The sequence below is a fragment of the Centruroides sculpturatus genome, unplaced genomic scaffold (genome assembly GCF_000671375.1).
Source record: "Centruroides sculpturatus isolate CEXI.00-Female unplaced genomic scaffold, Cexi_2.0 scaffold457, whole genome shotgun sequence".
In the NCBI taxonomy this organism is placed as follows: Eukaryota; Metazoa; Arthropoda; class Arachnida; order Scorpiones; family Buthidae; genus Centruroides; species Centruroides sculpturatus.
This window is the reverse complement of record NW_019385803.1, coordinates 484,939-504,454: the sequence shown is the minus strand read 5'-3', so window position 1 is coordinate 504,454 and position 19,516 is coordinate 484,939. Positions and strand designations below refer to the sequence as shown.

General features: G+C 30.2%; 1 protein-coding gene across 1 annotated transcript; it reads right to left on the bottom strand.

Annotated features, from left to right (window-relative positions):
• Positions 1-2,446: 2,446 nt before the first annotated feature.
• LOC111642231 (tumor necrosis factor receptor superfamily member 26-like) lies at positions 2,447-9,265 on the bottom strand. The gene is made up of 6 exons (XM_023388542.1): positions 9,115-9,265; positions 6,525-6,787; positions 5,211-5,550; positions 3,816-3,946; positions 2,660-2,713; positions 2,447-2,584 (listed from the first exon to the last, which is right to left on the bottom strand). The coding sequence occupies exons 2-5, from the start codon at positions 6,573-6,575 to the stop codon at positions 2,663-2,665; spliced, it is 573 nt and encodes a 190-aa protein (XP_023244310.1). The 5' UTR covers positions 6,576-6,787; positions 9,115-9,265; the 3' UTR covers positions 2,447-2,584; positions 2,660-2,662.
• Between the last annotated feature and the right edge of the window lie 10,251 nt (positions 9,266-19,516).

Below are 19,516 nucleotides of genomic sequence, written 5' to 3'. Positions count from 1 at the left end.
GAAATACAGATTTTAGAATCTTTATTTTATAACATAAATGTGCTTAAAGTCTGCAATTTCATCTGCATAGAATGATAAATGCAGATAAGAATTATATTTTATGTTGTATTTTATATATTCTGACCATAATAATAATGTCGAATATATAAAAATATATTAGAAAATTAAATATTTATTAAACTAATTTTTATATTTGCTCAAAAATCTTTATAATTCTAGTAAAAGAATGAAAAATGAACACATATAGCCTACATATTATAAATCAATATAATAATGCTCTAAAATCATATTTTGGGTGCTAAAATGCAATATTTTGTTATGAGCAATAATTCCTTTTAAAACATATTTTATACATTAGAATAAAATCAAGTTATAATCTAATTTTAGTGCACTTAAAGGTGGATAAAATCGGCTTTGACTCACCAACCGTATTAACTTCGGCAACGAGCGCTAACCATCCCATTAGAAAATGCATAAAAATAAAATGGGAAAGAGGATTATCCATTTTTGACCACCATTATCTACTCATCAGACATTAAATCCTCAGATTCCACCAGAATACTCGTTTTTCATTCCATTTCCCGCCTAATTGTGTTACATCTCTCTCTCCCGTTGTGACGTCATCGGTTTGTTGATGTTGGTTGCCTGGTAACGCGCACTGCCTCCTACCGGATCTTCACTCTGTTGTACAAATTCAATCGTTTTATTTATTTATTTTGTTATTTTCTTTATATATATATAAGATAGTTTATTATATATATATATAGGGCATCAAGGTTATTTCCTTCTGTTTTTCATTATTTTTTTTTTCTTTTTTGAAAGGTCCATCCTGTTGCACATAGAATCGTTTCACACCCATTTTCCATTTTTAAGCATTTGGTTACATTCATTATATCTTTAAAAAACTAAAAATTCGACAATTTTAGATCAATATTTACTTTAAAAAATAACTCTTTTTTATTATAATAAATATTAAATAATTTCCGCTTATTATTTTCATTTAAATATTTTATTCTAAATTGAACTAATTTTTAAAAAGTGCGTATGTGTTGATTTTAGGAGCTATTTTAATTGTAAATATTTTAAGATAAAATTTTACTTGTTTAAATTTATAAATATTTAATATGTCTAAAGATTATTTATTAAATCACAGAATTTTTCAATATGTTATTATTATTATTATGAAGAGTACAATTGCTCTAGAACTTGCATTACATATAGTGTTCGAAGAGTGAGTTAACTACGTTATTTACGAGAAACTTCAGTAATCTTTGTACATCAGAGTTGTAATTTTATTGTATTGAACAGGAAAGCTTCTCATTCTGAGCAATTTTTGTAGTTTTTTTTTTAGTAATAATTTCAATAAAACAGTTTGAATAGAACAGCAAGTTAGTCTATAAAATAGTTAATTAACTTTTGAATTCCTCTGTATATTATATAATTTTTTAAATAATATTATTCAATACTTGAATAATTTTTGTATACGTTTTATTTAAAAATAACTAAAGTTTAACTGAAATTAATTATATCTGCAAAACTCAAAATCTAAAGTCTGTGAATTTACAGGTGCATGAAAAGGCATAGGTAGAAGGTTTAGCAGAATCACTTGGTCTAGGTTCATACGATGAAGGGCCCCAAAATTTAGTATTTTACGTAAAAATCATTTGTATAGATCTCATTTAAGGGCCTAAGCTCTACGTTACTTCTCTCAGGTTGTTACAAATAACACACGATGATAATTGATTTAAATTAAATATATATATATATATATATATATTTATGTCACTCACTTATATATATATATATATTTCTTCTTTAAATTAGTTTATTAATTTTATAATTTTTAGAATTCTTTTTTGTTTGAAAGCTAAAAATAATTTTCGTCTCTTCAGTTAAACATTGAAGAATTTGCATAAGTGTCTCCATCTGTCGCGAATAATATAATATACAGAATATACAAAAATAATTTCTTATATATTATCACGAATATGTCGAAACTGATTATTATACCAAACGTACACAATTTATTAAATTTTTAAAAGTTTTATTTTGATTTTATAAGACTAGATACATTCACTATAACGATTTAATAATTGTGTATATATGTGTATTTATGTATATACAAATTAATGAAAAAACTAAAAATAAACTAAATATTTTCGAGAAAATTTATCACTTAAAAAAAAAGTAAACAGCAAACGTAAAAATATTATAAAACTGATACAATTTTAAAACAACAGATGGCGCTACATTCTTTATAGCGGAAGAGTTTTGATTTTTTTTCAAAAAGAATTTGATTTTTTCTCTTTGTTTTACACAAACATAACTTACAATAAGTTAATAATAATACATTATCATTCACAAAAAAGGCACTTTGAATATGGACGTTTCGATAAATTGCAAATTTGTGCGTTAAAAATATGCGTTTTTCTTGTATTTTTTTCCATTTAAAAACATTCGATTCGTCTCCTCGATGCGATATATTTTTATATCATTTAATTCTAATCAAGAAACTTTTTTGTGGAGCAAATCACTTGTTGAACAGGAAACACAGGGGAGAACACAACAGGAAGTCGTTTAAGTCCTGGTATGTGTGAAAATCCTTAGTTAGAACCATAAGTACGGTATTAATGTAACATAATTACGCAAATATACTCACTTGTTACAATACTGTTGGTTCAGTATTTATGCTGTGATAGGCATACCCGATCTTCTGTAAGAAACAAGAAAAAATATTGTGTAGATAATTTGTTACCATTGACATAGAGAGAAAGGAATACAAAAATTGCAATCCCTGCTGTTTTAGAGGTGCGTTTATGGTCACCTCCGATCGTTAACAATAGAAGTTTTCCGCTTGAATTGTTCGGTATCAATTCAGAAAATAGGGGAGTAGCGGATGCACATCTCTTTGTTGTGCACCGAATAGTGCTAGGTGATTGTCCAACACCTGGCTATTGGCAGGTGAAAGGGCTCGAGGACATGTCAACGTACTTTATAAATTAACTGTGACAGGTGGAAAAAGTATGACCCGAATTTTCGAATCTTTATCGGATCAAAATAACTATTTGTTATCAACGCGATTATCACCAAGCAACAGTGGTTTTTCTGCGATTATTCCGGAAGTAATAATTTTTTTACTGTAATTTTAATATTTAAAATTGAATTTTCGTATAAATCTCATATTGTTTATGTAAACATTTATGTGATAAATATGTTGATAAATAAATAGCCATTTATTTAACTAGCATTATAGAGTAAAATATTCAAAACAGTTCTGAGTTTCTTGGAAATTAAAAAAAAAAATATATATATNCAGTTAAGAACAAAATTTTTTTAAGGTTTTAAAAGATTTTAAGATGTAGAAGTATTCATAATAATTTAAAAATTTATAGAAGATTCATTGTTAAAACCTGAGCCTCTGCTGTCAATACTAATAACTGAAGGGAGAAGATAACACGAATTCTCGAGATACATTCCATGTATATTGAGAAAGAGAGAATGTTCCAATGCTTTCATGTTAACAATTGCGCATGAGCTGATGTCTAGAATAGTCTTTGAATACATGTCTAAAATTATAATTGCTTTAAAACAGTATTTTTAAAATGTTCAGTTTTAATAGGTTAAATTACACATTTAATTATCTTATTATCAAAGATGAAAAATAAATTCAATTGCATATTTTATTATCCTATTTTAGACATAAACTAACAACGTGTATTATTCAAACATTTGTAAATAAAAGCTATAATGTTATTTATTAATGTTATATAATTATTATACTTAAATTAATAATTATGATTTATTTAAACATTTACCATTCTGTCGTTTTTGCACCATCTGTTTGCTAGAAGGAAAAACGTTACACAACATAAAAACGTTAAAACAACTCCAGAAGACAATATCAAAAGGAACTTCTGCTGATTCTTAACCTCATCATATTGATAACCTGAAATTAAAAACAATTAAAGTATAATTAAAACAATTAAATTAAAAGAGAAAATTATATTTAATAGTTTAGATCTATTCAATGAAGGAGGGCGGAAATGAGAGAACATAATTTGACACCTAATGTCTCTCTTTCTGCAGAGTTAGCAGACCGACAAACTGTTATTTGCCAAAAAATGTTCTCTTTATTCTACTGTTTCCCGTCTGTAATTGTGTTGTATTGTAACATATTTTTGAGAAAACTCTAGTTAATAGACATCTTGGTGGCATCAAATTTACTTACTTTCAGACAGAGGCTAGTTTAGCTTTCAGTATTAATATTTTCAGTTGTATTTGGCATTCTAAAAATAATTTTTATCAACTAATATAAGCTTATAATTAATATCCTATCACTTATGTTTATTTAAATGAATCAATGCTTTGATTACGTCGTGCAGCTACTGAAATAGTAATTATCCATTATTTGAGATAAAAAATACGCATTTAAATTTGAGAAGAGGACCAATCATCCAGGTCGCCACCCTACTAAACAACTCGCCACCTAAACCAAAAAATATTCACCAAATTGATGGATGCCATTTCCGGCGAGGTACAAAACGCTCAATAAGATCAGTGTTACTAGTTTTACTCGCCAATTACTCGTCCGTGTAACAATTATTCCGGCCAATTACACATTGTCGGGGAGATAGTACACATCCGCCAACCAGATAAATAAAATAAAATAAAAAAAATTTGAAGAGGAAAAATAATTTTCACGTTTGGAAGAATTTCAATAGGTTGGTTTAAAGAAAACCAAAAAATATATTGCTATACCGGAAAAATAAAAATACTTTCGATTCAATAATTTGCTCCTCTCGAAAAAAGAAAAAAAATAATGAATAAAATTTCCTTTCGCGTTCCTTTCGTAGTTAATTTTATTTATTTTTATTGATTCATGTGACAGTTTCCGCTGGTGATGTCATGCGACCTTGAAGAGAAATAGAGCGAAGTAGCGATGAACCACCGGTATCAGCTGTAGTCGTCTACCAGATGGTGCAGTTCTGTCCTACTTCATCATCATTACCGATTATTCGGTGACTCGAGAATCACACGTAGACCCGACACCAAAAAACCGGTGCTACCCTTATCTTAATGTATCGATATGATTAGTGAGGCCTGAGAGAGGAAAGGGCGATGGGAAAAAAAGTAACATTTGACGAATGGGTTGATGTTTTGGTGTATATCCCTATTTAATATTGAAAGTAAAAATTGTTTAAATTGTTTACTTTTCCAATTCTCCAGTTGAATGGACTTCCTGCTGTTTACAAAACCAATCTGGCATTTTCGCTGATAATCGACGTTATGCGGACCTTTATAAGTGTGGCACGAGTCGCATATCGTGTCGCGAGTCGGTTGGCAATCATGAGCGACGTACAGTCCGTCTCCGCATTTTGAGCACAGGTAGCACTGTTGCCTGTAGGAATGATGAGGCTGATAAGTGCCAGGTGGACAAGGTAAACACTGCGCGTTGCGGTGTCTGTTGCATTTCTTCCATAGCAACTCTCCTGGTGCACACTTGTTGCATTCGGCAAGTAACCCGTGCCTATGTCGTCCCGAAACACGTAACTGGAAAACAGAAGTAAGTGAATTTCAAAACGAATCTGAAATTTTGAATATTTTAAACAATTTTACCAGTACATAAATGAACAAAAAACACACACAATTTTCTCCATCTAGCATGAAATTGAATTCATGAAAATTCAGATTTTTTCCCTAAAAATGCTGTTAACTATCCATCGGTTTAGAGTGGATACCATTTCACTTTAGTCCTACGAACCCAATAAAATTTTTAAATATTAAATAACTTGTTATTGTTAAAAATCTTTTCCCGGAATATCTCTTTATTCAACCGAAAAAACCACTCTATATTTAAAAAAAGAGAAAGTTTTACGAGAGAAATCTTTATTGCAAGTTCATCATCTATTATATCTCGGAGCAATTTCAGTTATAGTTTCCTGTAAGCTGAAACAAGAAACAATACCAAGGATAAGTTAACACAAGACACGTAACTCAATTTTTTAAGCATTAATCTTCTTCAAAACGAATTCCAGACAAAATAGGTAACTCATTAATTGTTTATAATTAAGTAGAAAAAAGTGGGTCAAACGTTTTCATTAATTTAATGTGTCTTTTAATCCCGTAATTAATTCCCCGAGAGGGAATATTATTGCGACATCAGTTTCTATAGGAATTAACCTTGCAAAAACGGCCTTGCAAATGTAGAGTTGGAAGAAAATGATGAGAAACATGTTGACCTTCACCATAACCGAATTAATATTTTAATTTTCCTAATCGGATTGATACATGTCATTAAATTGTAACAGCTACACATAGATTTAACCTTGAGAAGTGGCCTCCCGATTGCCGATTAACGATCGATTACTGCTTTAAGCAGCATTCCTTTTTTTTCGTCCCCTCTTTAACTAAATAAAACCCATTTCGATCCATCAATAAAAATTTTATACATGTAAAAATGTTTTAAATTTTTTATCGTAATTGGAAAAAAATATATTACATAATAAAGAAGCGTTTTGACTTACCGTTACTTCTAAACAAAATAATACTGATGAGAATAACAGGCAAATTCTCATTATTTTCTCCTTTATTTTGATATTTTTTTGGCTACATCCCAGTATGGAGGAAACAAATCTGTTATCGTCCTATCTAATAAGATCTCGCCACTTCGACTGTTTCGCTTTTGCTCGTTTCGTCTATTTATATAGTCGGCCGCTAGAGGCGCCCTTAGGACAAGGTGAGTAAAGTAAAGGTGACCAGAGAATCAAGTTCGGATTTAAGCCTTTGTCTTACGTAAAAAAAGAGGAAAAAAGATTATTTAAAAATGACACATTTTTTAAACGCATATACGTTAAAAACATTTCAATTTAATAAAATTAATTTCAGTTCATTTTTTTCTAATATATTTGAAAAAATATGTCAAAAATATCATAAATTCTTCGTTAAATCTCATTCGTATTATATTTGTTCCCTATTTCACTCCTTAATTTGAAATACAAATAATAACAGATCTATTAACCTTGTGTTCGAATCAGTTGAAATACTTCAATTTTAATAATGTATATCACGCTAAATTTATTCATTTTTGACATATTCTACAGAACAAATACTAGGTTAACAATTTAATTATAATTTTATATAGGTAAACAGTAGGATGATATGATTAAATTTATATATTTTACACAAAGAAACATTTTGTAAGGCAGCTGCATTTAAAAATATTGAGTAAACAGATACAAGTTAACTTTAAAAGATTGCTTCTTAATTTTAATAAGCAAACATTCGGTTAATATTACTCGGTACTATGAAAAAAATGTCTTAAAAAATCTGCGAGACAGATGGTAGATTCATCTGTCGAAGAGAACAGATGTCGAATTCTTTTTCCTTCCTCCATATCAAAAATAATTTTATGAAAACGGGATAGAATAACTGAAAACTATTACTTTATGAAGTAATTTTTTTCTAATTCTACCTTTCTAAAATAACATCAATGGTCATTTAATGAAAAAAGGGGCTACGAAAGGGAGTAGAAACAATCGTTCTAATGACCGGAGGGTGATGATCCGCAGCTGTTATAATTCACCATCTCTTCCGGGTTTGTTAGAAGTAATAACAAAGAAGATATAACAACTGAAGATTTACATCGAAAAATACAATCAAATTTTATAGATAAAGTCAAAGAATCTAAGAGGACCACACCCTAAAGAGGCAGGTGTTGCTAGCCAAGTTCTAAGAGCTTAGAACAACATGTGCTTGATACATTTCAAGATTTCGACCTTCATTTCTCGTGGGACAAAATGTGTTCGACGTTTTCCTAGCCGCAGAAAATGCGGAAGTTTATCTTAAGATCAATACTATATATCCTTGAAAGCATGCGAAACAAAACATTCATTTGCATAAATCTATTATATAATGAAATCGCCTCTATGGATTCATCGATTCGTAACGTTAACAAACAAGAGTCGAATGAATGTGACCATTCATTAACCTTAACATTATCCATTAAGTTCTTTATGAAAGTCGTTAAATGTCGTCTGAATCATTCACTCAACAAAACACATGGGTCAATCCGGGTCGTTTTCATTTAGTTACATTAACAATGACAGGTTCATTGGCTGATATTCGAGCCTCTTGAGAACCATCTGTTGTGGTCATCGGATCACTATAGACATCTGCCTGACATAAGCAGATGTTGTTCACTAGCCTTTAGGTAAAGAATTGATTGCACGTGTCAGGCACGTGTCTACCTGCCTAGCTATGGCAACGAAGAATTGGTCTTTAAATACCACCTGGTGCTTCGCTAACCACATGTGGTTCTGAGATAAAGGGGTTGTTAAATAATGTGGGTTATTAAATATGACTAACAAAAGAGTATATTTCAGATTGACTTTTATCTATTGGTTAGATAGAATCGTTTACAATTAATTCTAAGAATATTATTTCGTAGAAAAGAATACATTTTGTGAACGCTAAATAGACACCTAAATTACATAAACCCGGAATTAACTCTGAAATGAATAAATGAATTAAATTTTTTAAAAGTTTCGATTCATTTATAACATCGATCATAAATCGCTTCAAATTTTTGAGAGATCTTACGAAATCAAACTGTTTTATTTCGAAGACAAAAGTATCTGTCAACAGATGCACGTGGCAGATGGTACATTGGTAGACTACATATGGCGCATGGCAGTCGAAGAATCTTGTAATGTCTTGTCTATGTGGAATTATATAAAACGTAGTAAGATCTCAACAATACAAAAGAAATAAATACGTATATAAACGTGTTCTTTAAAGTCTGCTTATAGAACTAATTACACAATTAATTATTATAGAAATATAATTTAAAGTATATACATTTAAATAACTATTAATGTGTATGTGTTTTATAAAAACATTTCGAACTTCTCAACTTTACTTCACTTGTTTTTAACAAAAAATATTTTTAAAAAAATCCATTATTATGAATAAATTAAATCAAATATAAATACATTTTTAAAACACAATACGTAATTACTAAATTTAATTATTGGTTATCGATAAGTACAGTACATTTTAGAAATTTAAATTGTTAAATAAAATATTTGTAAATTTAAGAATAAAAAAATATCTAACCTTAATCTTTGAGAATCAAACATTGTAACCAATAATCACAACCAGTAGACTAATGCTTAGCGACTTCACCTATTTAGAGGCCCACTATGTTCATATCAGTAGCGAATCCAATGCCATGAGATAGTATTTTCAGCATGAATTAAGGAAACGCACCATCAGAGGTCCGGGTTCACTCTCGTACATCTTTACTATCTTTATCAACCTTTTTTTTTTTGCAGTAAACTGCAAAGAAAGAGGCTTTGAAAGTGTTGAACTTCTTTTAAATCTCTTAGGTTACTGTGAGATTTAAGTATTTAACGATAAAATTATGAATGTAATATTTCGTTTCTGAGTAAGTAGCGTGTCTTGTCAGACCAAAGCTTAATATGCTGTTTTCATATCTTTTCTAAAAGAGAGAAAATCCCTCTTATAATCTTTCGATTCTAGATTTTATACAGCTACAGAAATATTAATTTTAAATGAAGAATGTTTATTGTTTTCACTAAAATTGTTTTAATTTTACCATGAACGGTATATAAATTGCATAAAGAGGAAGTTTTTATATATGAATTATGTTGGAGTACACGAATACAGTTAATTATTACATAAATCTTACTTATAGGCCTATAACTAGTATAGCATAAATAAATTATTAATTATACAGATATGATATTGTATATCTATTGTACAGGGACCGACCATTAATTATGTGCACAGTTTAAGGGATTGCGAAAATTACATCATTGGAAGAGATGTACACAATGGAAGAGAGGAAGTCGAGGCATTGATTGAACTTTGTAGACCTTCTTTTAATGATATTAGGAGCGTACGAATTTTGTTCTTCGAGCTTACTTACTAGTCATGTGAATAAACTATAAGAAAATATTGCATAACTTTTTAAAGTCGTTTCTTCAATGTCAGGGGCTCCATGAACTGTTGTTGTACAGTACACGTAATTAAAAAGAGGTAGTTTGCCAAAAGTATTGTACAGTACATTATTATACACAACGAGAAGGAAGCGATCAAACAAAATTCAAAAACTGTACAAGTAATTAATGGACGGATTCCGTTTGCACATATGCTACAAGTATACATAAGTGTGTATGTGTACTTTGGATGCAATGTAGGCAGAGAGGAACGAGGATTTTTCCCCGAGTGAGAGAAAACTTAACGGATCGTAGTGGTTCCTATCTTATAAATTAATGTTATTTTTACTAACAAATATTTATGATTGTCATTTATTAATAAACATTTTGCAAATGTAATTTGTTCCAAAAAATGACTAAAGGGATCCACTAAAGGGCAAAAAAGCACTCACTCTACTCTCAAGCTCTGAATGGCACTGGCTGTACTGTACGTATATTTCTATCATACACATATATTATACATCATGTATAATTAATTTATATAATATTAATTATATATATTATATATTGCGCAATATCAACGGTATAAAATTATATATTATAATAAACATTTATTAATCTAAGACTTGAACGTTATTTTATATACTTATCAACGTTCTTATCTAATAACAATAAAAGCAAATATTATATTTCAAAGTTCTTTTCTTTATCTTTACCTGTTATTAAAAAAAAAAAAAAAAAAAAGATTGACGTGATAATTTACAAACGTAAATAGAATAGCACTTGCCGTCTTGACGATCATGATACCATCTGGTGACTAGAACTGCAATTATTAGAAATAATTTAATCTATTATAATAAATAATTAAAACTCATAATTACTAACTAAAATTTTATAATAATTACTATCTATATTATTTTCTTAAATAAAATAATAATCGGATTGTGAAATTATTTTTAAATATTGTATAATTATTATTATTATTATTATTATTATTTATTCAACACAAGGTATTTTGAAAGCTTTACTTTGTATATTATCATCACTATTAAAATAAAAATATTTAATTCCAATAATTCAAATATAATTATTATTATAATAATTAAATAATATTTTAAAAGAAAATTGATAATGGTATTAATAAATATTTTTATCTTGTTAATAGAACGTAAATAGAATAAATTAAATTTTATTTGAAGAAATAAATAAATATTTTTTAAATATTAGTTAAACTTAATCATATCAGATGGCGCTGCGTTAAAGAAAAACTGATAAATTCCAATTAGAAATTAAAATTTGTTAACCTAATTAATTTTACTTAAATATAATTTAAGATGATTGGAATTAATAAATTATATAAAAATAAATTAAATTGGATGAAACTGAAATGATTAAGAAAGCAAAGTGTAATTATAAAAATGGCGAAATGGGGGATTACAAAGAGAGTCGGGGGAATATATAATTGTTTAATGATTTTGAGGGGGAGAAAAATGATTTCGCTTCTCTTTTTGTTGAACGGTGGGAGGAATTAATTATGAGTAGCCACCAGAGATCGATGCGATCGTCCCTATCAAAAAGCCATTCTGACCAAAGGTTTTTCTTTCCCCTCCCCCTCTCGTACATCTAGCAGAGATACACACATACTGGTAATCCTTACAATATTAAACTGACATTTCTATGGAACTGCTATCGCTTTGGCCAAAACCGGAAATTGAAATGTAGATAGCGGGTTGGGCAAATAAAGAAAAGGAAATTAAATTTTCATCGAACGCCTGCAAGATTTTTTCCACTTTCCTTTCTTTCTTTCCTGCACACTGTCGTCCATTTACTGATTTACTTTATACATTGGCCAATGTCTCGATTTATACATGCGTATTCCTACAGTTTCGCATGTTGTACCCAACAGGTAGATTCTCCACTTGTCTTTTGATTTTCAAGTCTGAAAGACTTCGATAGTGAGAGCCACAGCGATTATATAAGCAAAGCATAACACGTAATCCTTGGAATATCAAGGGATTGTGCCATAAGTCATTAGACTTTAGAAGGATCCCTATAAGAATGCATCGTAATCTTTAGTACAGGTTTCTATGAGCAGAACAAACTTTTCCGATCTCTTTGGAGATTCAAATATTCATTGCAAGTAAAAATAAATTTAGAAATTATTTAAGTAAATCCTAATTTTTAAGAAATATTCAACTCCAAATGAAAACAAAAAATAGTTTAAAATTTTATCTAATTTTTGAGGCATTGTTAAGATTTTCTACGAATACATAAGCAATTTTTTTAATAACAAAGCATTCATTTTGACTGTTTCCGTTATTTTTTTAAAGTATTTTTCCTAAATTCGATATTAATTTATTGAAATTTTCAGCCAATTTCCATAAAACATCATCATACTCCTATTGTATAATACATTCCACACAAGATACCAATATAAAAGTACACTCTACTTACTCTCTAATCTACTCAAACAGATGTTGAAAATATTTTAAGTGGAAGAATCCCTTATTCTCAATAAAAAATCCCCTTCTGATAAAGACCTGCCTCCATCAATCTAGCGGATGCGGAATTTTGCATAATATTCATTCTTCCTTTATCTCTCCATCAGACTAAATTCTTGACGTCATATTGACGTACATTTAATAGGTCTTTTGGGCTGGGAAATTGCATTAAATGATGAACATGATAGGTCTTAATACCGTGCCAGACGATGCACTCCTGCAAGATGAACTCTGACCCATCCGACAGACGATGCGTCGCATTTCCATAATCCCCGCCCTCCATCTGCGCTTGCGTACTTGTATTGTACTCTTGCTCTGAAATCCCTTTAATGACTTGGTGCAGGCGGAAGGAACGAGATCTGTCTTTTCTGTCTGATTGGAGGATTATTGGAACATCTAACTACTTGACGTCGGAGATAAACAACTGCTGTCAACCGTTATTGTGCAGCTCAGGCGGGACGTTGTTAGTAAATAGTGTTGAACACGTGACGTCGAAATAATCGATCACGCTCGGATGAGGACGAAAGTAACAAAATTTCTCATATACTACAAGTTACTAGGCAGCTTAATTTTTATTATAAAGCAGTAACAGCTATTATTACGATAGCAACGGTAGCCTTTTAATGGGCTGTAACTACTAGAAGAGCGGAGAGAGTAGGAGTAACCCCACATCCTCTCACATCTGGTCAGCGCTGACTTTAGTTCCTTTTAAAACCTGCAGGGTGCGCTTTCATCCCGTAATTGGGTATCTAGTGTGAGAAGCGAAGCGGAAACTCCACCACATGCAATTCTACCATACTTTATTATAACATAACACAATACCTCCGACTTATTGTAATTATTTAATAAAATCCCGGTGGTGTTACGCTCTCCTAAATTCGAGGCCATTGCTTTCTATAGATTCGCAAGGTGGCGTTATGTAAATAACGACAGATGTCACTTTCGTTTTATGCCGCGAGGTGCCGCATAATAACGGCTTAGAGTGACATCAAGCGGTAGAAAACGACACCCTTTTAGTTCTTTTTCATTTTAATTACCGAAAAAAAAATTGCACAGAAAAATCTACTTTATAAAGATTCCATTCGCTGTCAGATATTTCTCTCTTTCTCACTCTCTCCAGATAAACTATAGGTGTGAATTACTTAGCAATTCAAAAATTCTCTCCGACAAGGATATAGTTTCTCCGCTTCGCTCTGATGAAGATGGAACGCAGTGTCACAGCAGCGCTCCCCGGTGCCTGTGGCAGGCAATCAACTGCTCTTCGCCAATCTCCACAGCTTATTATCTTCACTCCCCCCACTCTTACGTCCTATTGCCTAGACAGGGTTACAAAATTAACGTTCAGGCGTCATAAGTTTGTAAGCCAGAATCTTCTCTTATAGCGTTTTATTTGTCCAAGATAAATTGAAGAGATAGAAGACAGATCAGTTTACCAGACGTCTATGCTATACTAGCAATAGGTAGTTTCTGACAAGTCGATTTTGCTCCCAACCATGCAAAATGCAAAGTTTACATTATCATTAATTATAAAATTTTAAATAATTAAAGCTATTTTACATACATTTTAAAAATTTATTTTACTCTGTAAATTCCACAAATTCTTTACTTTCATGTATAATTTTCAATTGTATTATAACATTTGATTGTTGAATGAATTTAAATACGATAATGATCTTTTTTATTTACATTTTCATCACGTTCGTTGATAAAATGTACATTTTATAATTCATTATGCGAGAAAATAATGTTAGAATGAATATATTTTATATAATAGTAGACCCATGACACAATGACATCAACAATCATCACAAATCATAGAGTAGATAGGTATATAAACAATAAAATTTGAAGGTATTAATAACATGAACTGTAAACGGATTTAAACTAATAAAATAAGATTTATTAGGATAAAAATTTAACTTAATAGCTAATTATTGTAATAAATAAATATATAAATACTTAGTCTTTTAATCTTACTAAGGACTTTCAATAGGAAAACTATTCAGAGTTGTTACTATGTTTCCCTTAATCGTTTCAACTGCCCCTTTTTTTTATTATTAGGAATTCAACGTGTATCTTTATTTCTTCATCATTTTTCATTTGTCGTAGCATATTTACGATCAAGATCTGTTCTTCATCACCTGTATAAGACTCGCTAACTGACTGGATCTGACCTTTAACATTGCATCCAAAGGGGGTCGTCTCCTCACAGTCGCAACATGTCGCAAGAGAAACTTGATCTGCAATTGAGAAATACAGAAATTCTTTTTAAGTTCCTGTAAAAAATTCGTTTTATGTCACAAATATTATAATTTTTGGGATCAATTTTTATATACAATTCGAAGTTCTCAGATATCGCGTATCTTCTATTCTAGCGTGCTTAATGACATGTAAATGACGTGCAATAGAGACAATGATGATTGATAACTCCTGGGAGATTTCTTTCATCTACGTAGCGATGCACGGCGATGGACAAGTGTCCTCTTCTCAGGTGTCTTTCCAATAGTCTCTGGTTACTTGATATTTCAGGCGAAAATTGTTATGGTAGTGAGTCTCAGAAATAACACCTTCAGAATGATACTTCTTCCCCCATTTTAAGTTCTTTTTTTTATAAATATTTGTCAACTGTTCGAGAGTTGACATTCCTACCCGAACCGATCGTAAATCACTCGGATTTGAGAAAATTGACAAAACAACAGGTACGGACCCGCCATTCTAATGTCATTTTAGACTCATTGGAAACGCGCAGCGCGCAAAAGGTCGTCTTCTACTCAATCAAATTTTATTAACGGCGTAGAACCGCGGGGCGAGTCGCAATGGGGATGATGGGTCGTGAGTAGGAAACTAAACAGCTTGTTATGTCGCAAGGGGAACTTATTTGGGACAACGCAATCTGAAGTCGCCAGTGTTCGCTCCGGGTGAAGTTCTTGATCACCCGTAACGTACAGAAAAACTCGTTTCTCTATTTTCGAGTTTTACTAAGCGTATATATATGCCTAGGCACGTTCTGTATACTTACCGATAGCGTTGTAAATTAATGCAAGTAGTTACGGACTGTAACTCTGTTTGTAACTACTAGCATTAATTCTGTCTGTAGCTATTATGAGTTAAACACGAGGTTTAGCGCAACCACTCTCTGTAAACTCCGTCTGTTGAACACTATCCCCTGAAATTAGCCTATAACAAACAGTGATTTGATGCATAATGGACGACCTTTCTCGTAACGGGTAACAGATCCGGCGCTTTTTCGGGAATCAACCGAACAAAATTCTAGTTTTGTTAAAGAGAAGCTGGAAATAAATCATAAAATGATTTATATCTCGATCCTCTACGGTGTAAAATGCATTATGATCTCCATTACATTTTTCTTTTTTTTCTGAGATTTCTCGTTGTAAGCATTTTATGTAAAGAGTTATAAACTTTTGTTATCTCTCACAAAGGAACAAAATTACGGACGCTTAGAAATCTGGAAAAAATTGATGTGAATCCGTCGCATTTTGAACTGCGACATGCAAAAGTATATCGTGTGTCACTTATTGGACCAACTCGCATCTTTCGCCCATTTCGACAAAGAACATCATCCAGGTATCTGACGACGTTGATTTCCTGCAGGAATAGATAAAGGAAATGAATACAAATGTCCGGTAGACTCCATTAGTTAACTAGAAGCCGTCAGAAGCCACTAGGGGCGACATTTCGCTTGCATTAAGAGCGCTCTTTGTGACAAGAGCTGCGACGAAAGACAACAGGGAGAGATGCCGCGTCATCTGTATTCGTCACATCTTGTTTGGTAATGCCTGAGACACTGTGTCCCATGATAGTAAATTATAGGGACGGAAACCCGATTTCCTCAGATGTAACTCGGAGGGGTTAAAAAAATGGTTGAAATTAGCAGTTGGACCGACCTAGTTATAAAGTTTTTTCTTGTAATATCGATAACTTTTACTAATCGCAGAACATAACTTGTACAGGAATGTGCCCTTTGAAACTCAGCTCTAACAAACTAATCAATTTTTTCACATTTAGATAAAAAAAATGTTGGATAAATCTTACAAATCGACAGCAAATTCTATTACAGAAATGTTTAATATAAATTAACACATATATTATGGTCTAAATTTAAAATTTTGTTAATAAACTTAATTTTAAAAATATTTTGATGGTTTATAAAAAATTTAGAAAATATAAAATTAAATAAATTTTTAATGAAAGGAAATATGCTTCCATAATTTTATAAACTAAACAATTCCGGTTTGAAGTTCCGACGACAAACAACTCTGTCGAAGTAACTAATTTTCATACTTTATAACGTAATTATAAAATAAAGGCATTTATATTTAATCGAGTGATGTACACGTAAAGAAAGTGTAGATCCCTTTCCATCGACGGAACAAATTTTTTTCTAAGTAACTCTCAATTTTATTCTCATTAATTCACCATCTTGATACAGGAGCCAAAATAATCTTATTTGCTCTACTTAATTGTAGACTCGCAGCAATGAAAAACGGTGTTATAGACTAATTATGTAATGAATCATCCATATGAAAGTGATACATTTACCTCGATACAGCGTATAACTTTGCTCTAACTTCGCTATAATATCTAAATAATTATTCATAAGCATGTCAAAAGTCTTCCAGGCGAGGGATTTAAAATGTCCACAATAATACGCGCGAATTAACGTTAGCGAAAACGGCTGATTTCATTCAAAATCCTCGACTTGGCACGATTAAAACTTAAATTTTTCATCAATTCCGCATCCATTTCGAATCAAAATCCATGACGTATCGCAAAACAAGGATTGATGTAACTGAAGTTGATGGTTAATTATTTAAAAAAAAAAGTAGTTGAGTTAGAGGTATGCAGTATTTAGACGGTTATTTGAATGTCTCCTGTAATCATTTTTTCGAAAATTAAACGAACATTACAGTTGTGAACGAACTGAACATAACAATATTAATATAGCAATTTTAACAAATTATGTAGTATATTCCCAGGTGTTTTCTCTTTGGAAACTTTTGTATTATTTTCTTTCGAAATTTTACACTGAGGCGATTTTTGTGAGGGCGTCATATTTCTCATCTCCGCTATGGGGCGCTGTCTGCACTCGTTACCAATTACGTCACGCGTCGGAATGACATCTGGTGCGATAGATAATTGTCACTCGACAGATGACGCTCGGTTATTTGTTGTGACGTCCAGTTGTACAACTGGTTTTTGTCAGATGTTCAGTCATGATTCATAAAGTGAATTTTTTCTAATGTTAAAACTTGACGAAATGGATCGTGACTTGGATGATTATTCATCTGTTTGCGAAAGACGAACGATTTTTGAGATCAAAGAAAAACATGTTTCTCTAAACTTTCTAAAGTTTTTGTTCGAAATAAACACGATTCTTTACTTTACAGTTGACACATGAAAAATGTAGCAACCTTCATTTCCGAGCTTAAAATTATTAGGAATTATAGAAATTCCATCATACTCAATCTTTCCCACTTTACTTTGTATCTAAGAACTTCTCAACTAAAATTCCTTTAACACTATATCATTTACGTGTTAAAAAAAAATATTCTTAAAAATCTAATTAATACAAAATGCGTAGATTGCTAATGACAATTTAATGGTTATTTGTAAAATTTTAACTTAATTTTTTCTGTTTTTTAATCTTTCTAATGCGTTCCTCTTTACTGAAACTGTATGTAAAATCTAATACTTTAAACTTAAATTTTTAAAATAATACTGATTTTTTTTTTTTGTTAAATAAAATTCTTATTTTTAAGCTGATTATTTGTAGTAAAATTAGCTTAAAATCATACAAAAATAAATAAATTTTATAAAGGTAAGAATACAAAAAAAAAAAAAAAAAAATTGAAAAATTAATGCTTATAAATATAATTCAAGAAACTAGAAAATATTAAGCATTCTGATTGAACTTTCGAATGTAGAAGAGAAAAATAAAATGCAGGACATCAAATAAAAGATATTTAAATTTGTACAAAACTGTAAACAGTGTAAACCTTTAAGGTAAATAAATGATGAGATCTGGAGGATAAGTTTCTCAATATTTGAATTAGCAACAAAAATAAGATTTTAAACATGAAAAATATATAAAATATTGCAAATTTGTATGCTTTATTCAAAATATTTTACAATTAATACAGTATATTTTCTAAAAAACTGAAAGTTCACCTAATTAATTTATATAGAACCTCTACACAGCTTATGTAATATATATAAAATAAACGATGCAATAATACTTTATTCATCAAGATGATTTTTAAGGTTTACCTTTTCATTAATTTTAATTAAAAAATTTAAATTTTATAATAAAATTAATTTGAATTTTATAACTTTTTTATTTTTTTTTTAAACTGAAGTAATAAAATGATTTATTTATTTATTAAATTAAAATTTATTTTTAAATTGAGAAGGAATGAAGAGGAGAAAAAATGGAGGAGGAATTAATTTCATTTCCAGATGACCAACTTTTCATTTGTTTACATTGAAATTTAATGGAATTTCATCAGCGATTCGTCAATTTCTTTAATTTATTTGTAATATTTAAAATCGTATAATTGAAATTCTTTCTTTGTGAATCGAGTGTCATTTAATTCTTTTACAAAACCATAAAAAAAATCTCTGCTTTGTAAATGCAACTTGAAAATTTAATTTATTTACTTAAAAATTAATAATTTTTTAAACTTAAATTGCGAATGATTAAAATCAATTTTTTATGGATATTTAAATTAAAATAATATAAACAAATATTAGCCGTAGGACCCTTATAAAAAATTCATTGTGAAGCCTTCACCGAACATTTTAAATTATGTTTAATATAATTCTGTTATATATAAGCCTATATATAGCCCCTTTATACGTATACAAGACTACACACGTACTACAGAACTGGGAATTATTTTTGGAGAATCTTATATTTAATTAGAAATTAATTATATACTTTAATTTTTTATAAATAAGTTTTCAATATATGTATTTTTATAATTAATTAAATAAATTTAAATTTATATCAGTTACATCGTTAAATATAGATTTCAT

Excerpts from the sequence above, each read along its gene's own strand:
- LOC111642231 (XM_023388542.1), bottom strand. The coding sequence starts at position 6,575 with ATGAGAATTTGCCTGTTATTCTCATCAGTATTATTTTGTTTAGAAGTA. Across the intron at positions 3,947-5,210 it reads TCAACTGGAGAATTGGAAAA|GTTATCAATATGATGAGGTT; the intron begins GTAAACAATTTA and ends TTTTAATTTCAG. Across the intron at positions 2,714-3,815 it reads GGTGCAAAAACGACAGAATG|AAGATCGGGTATGCCTATCA; the intron begins GTAAATGTTTAA and ends TGTTTCTTACAG.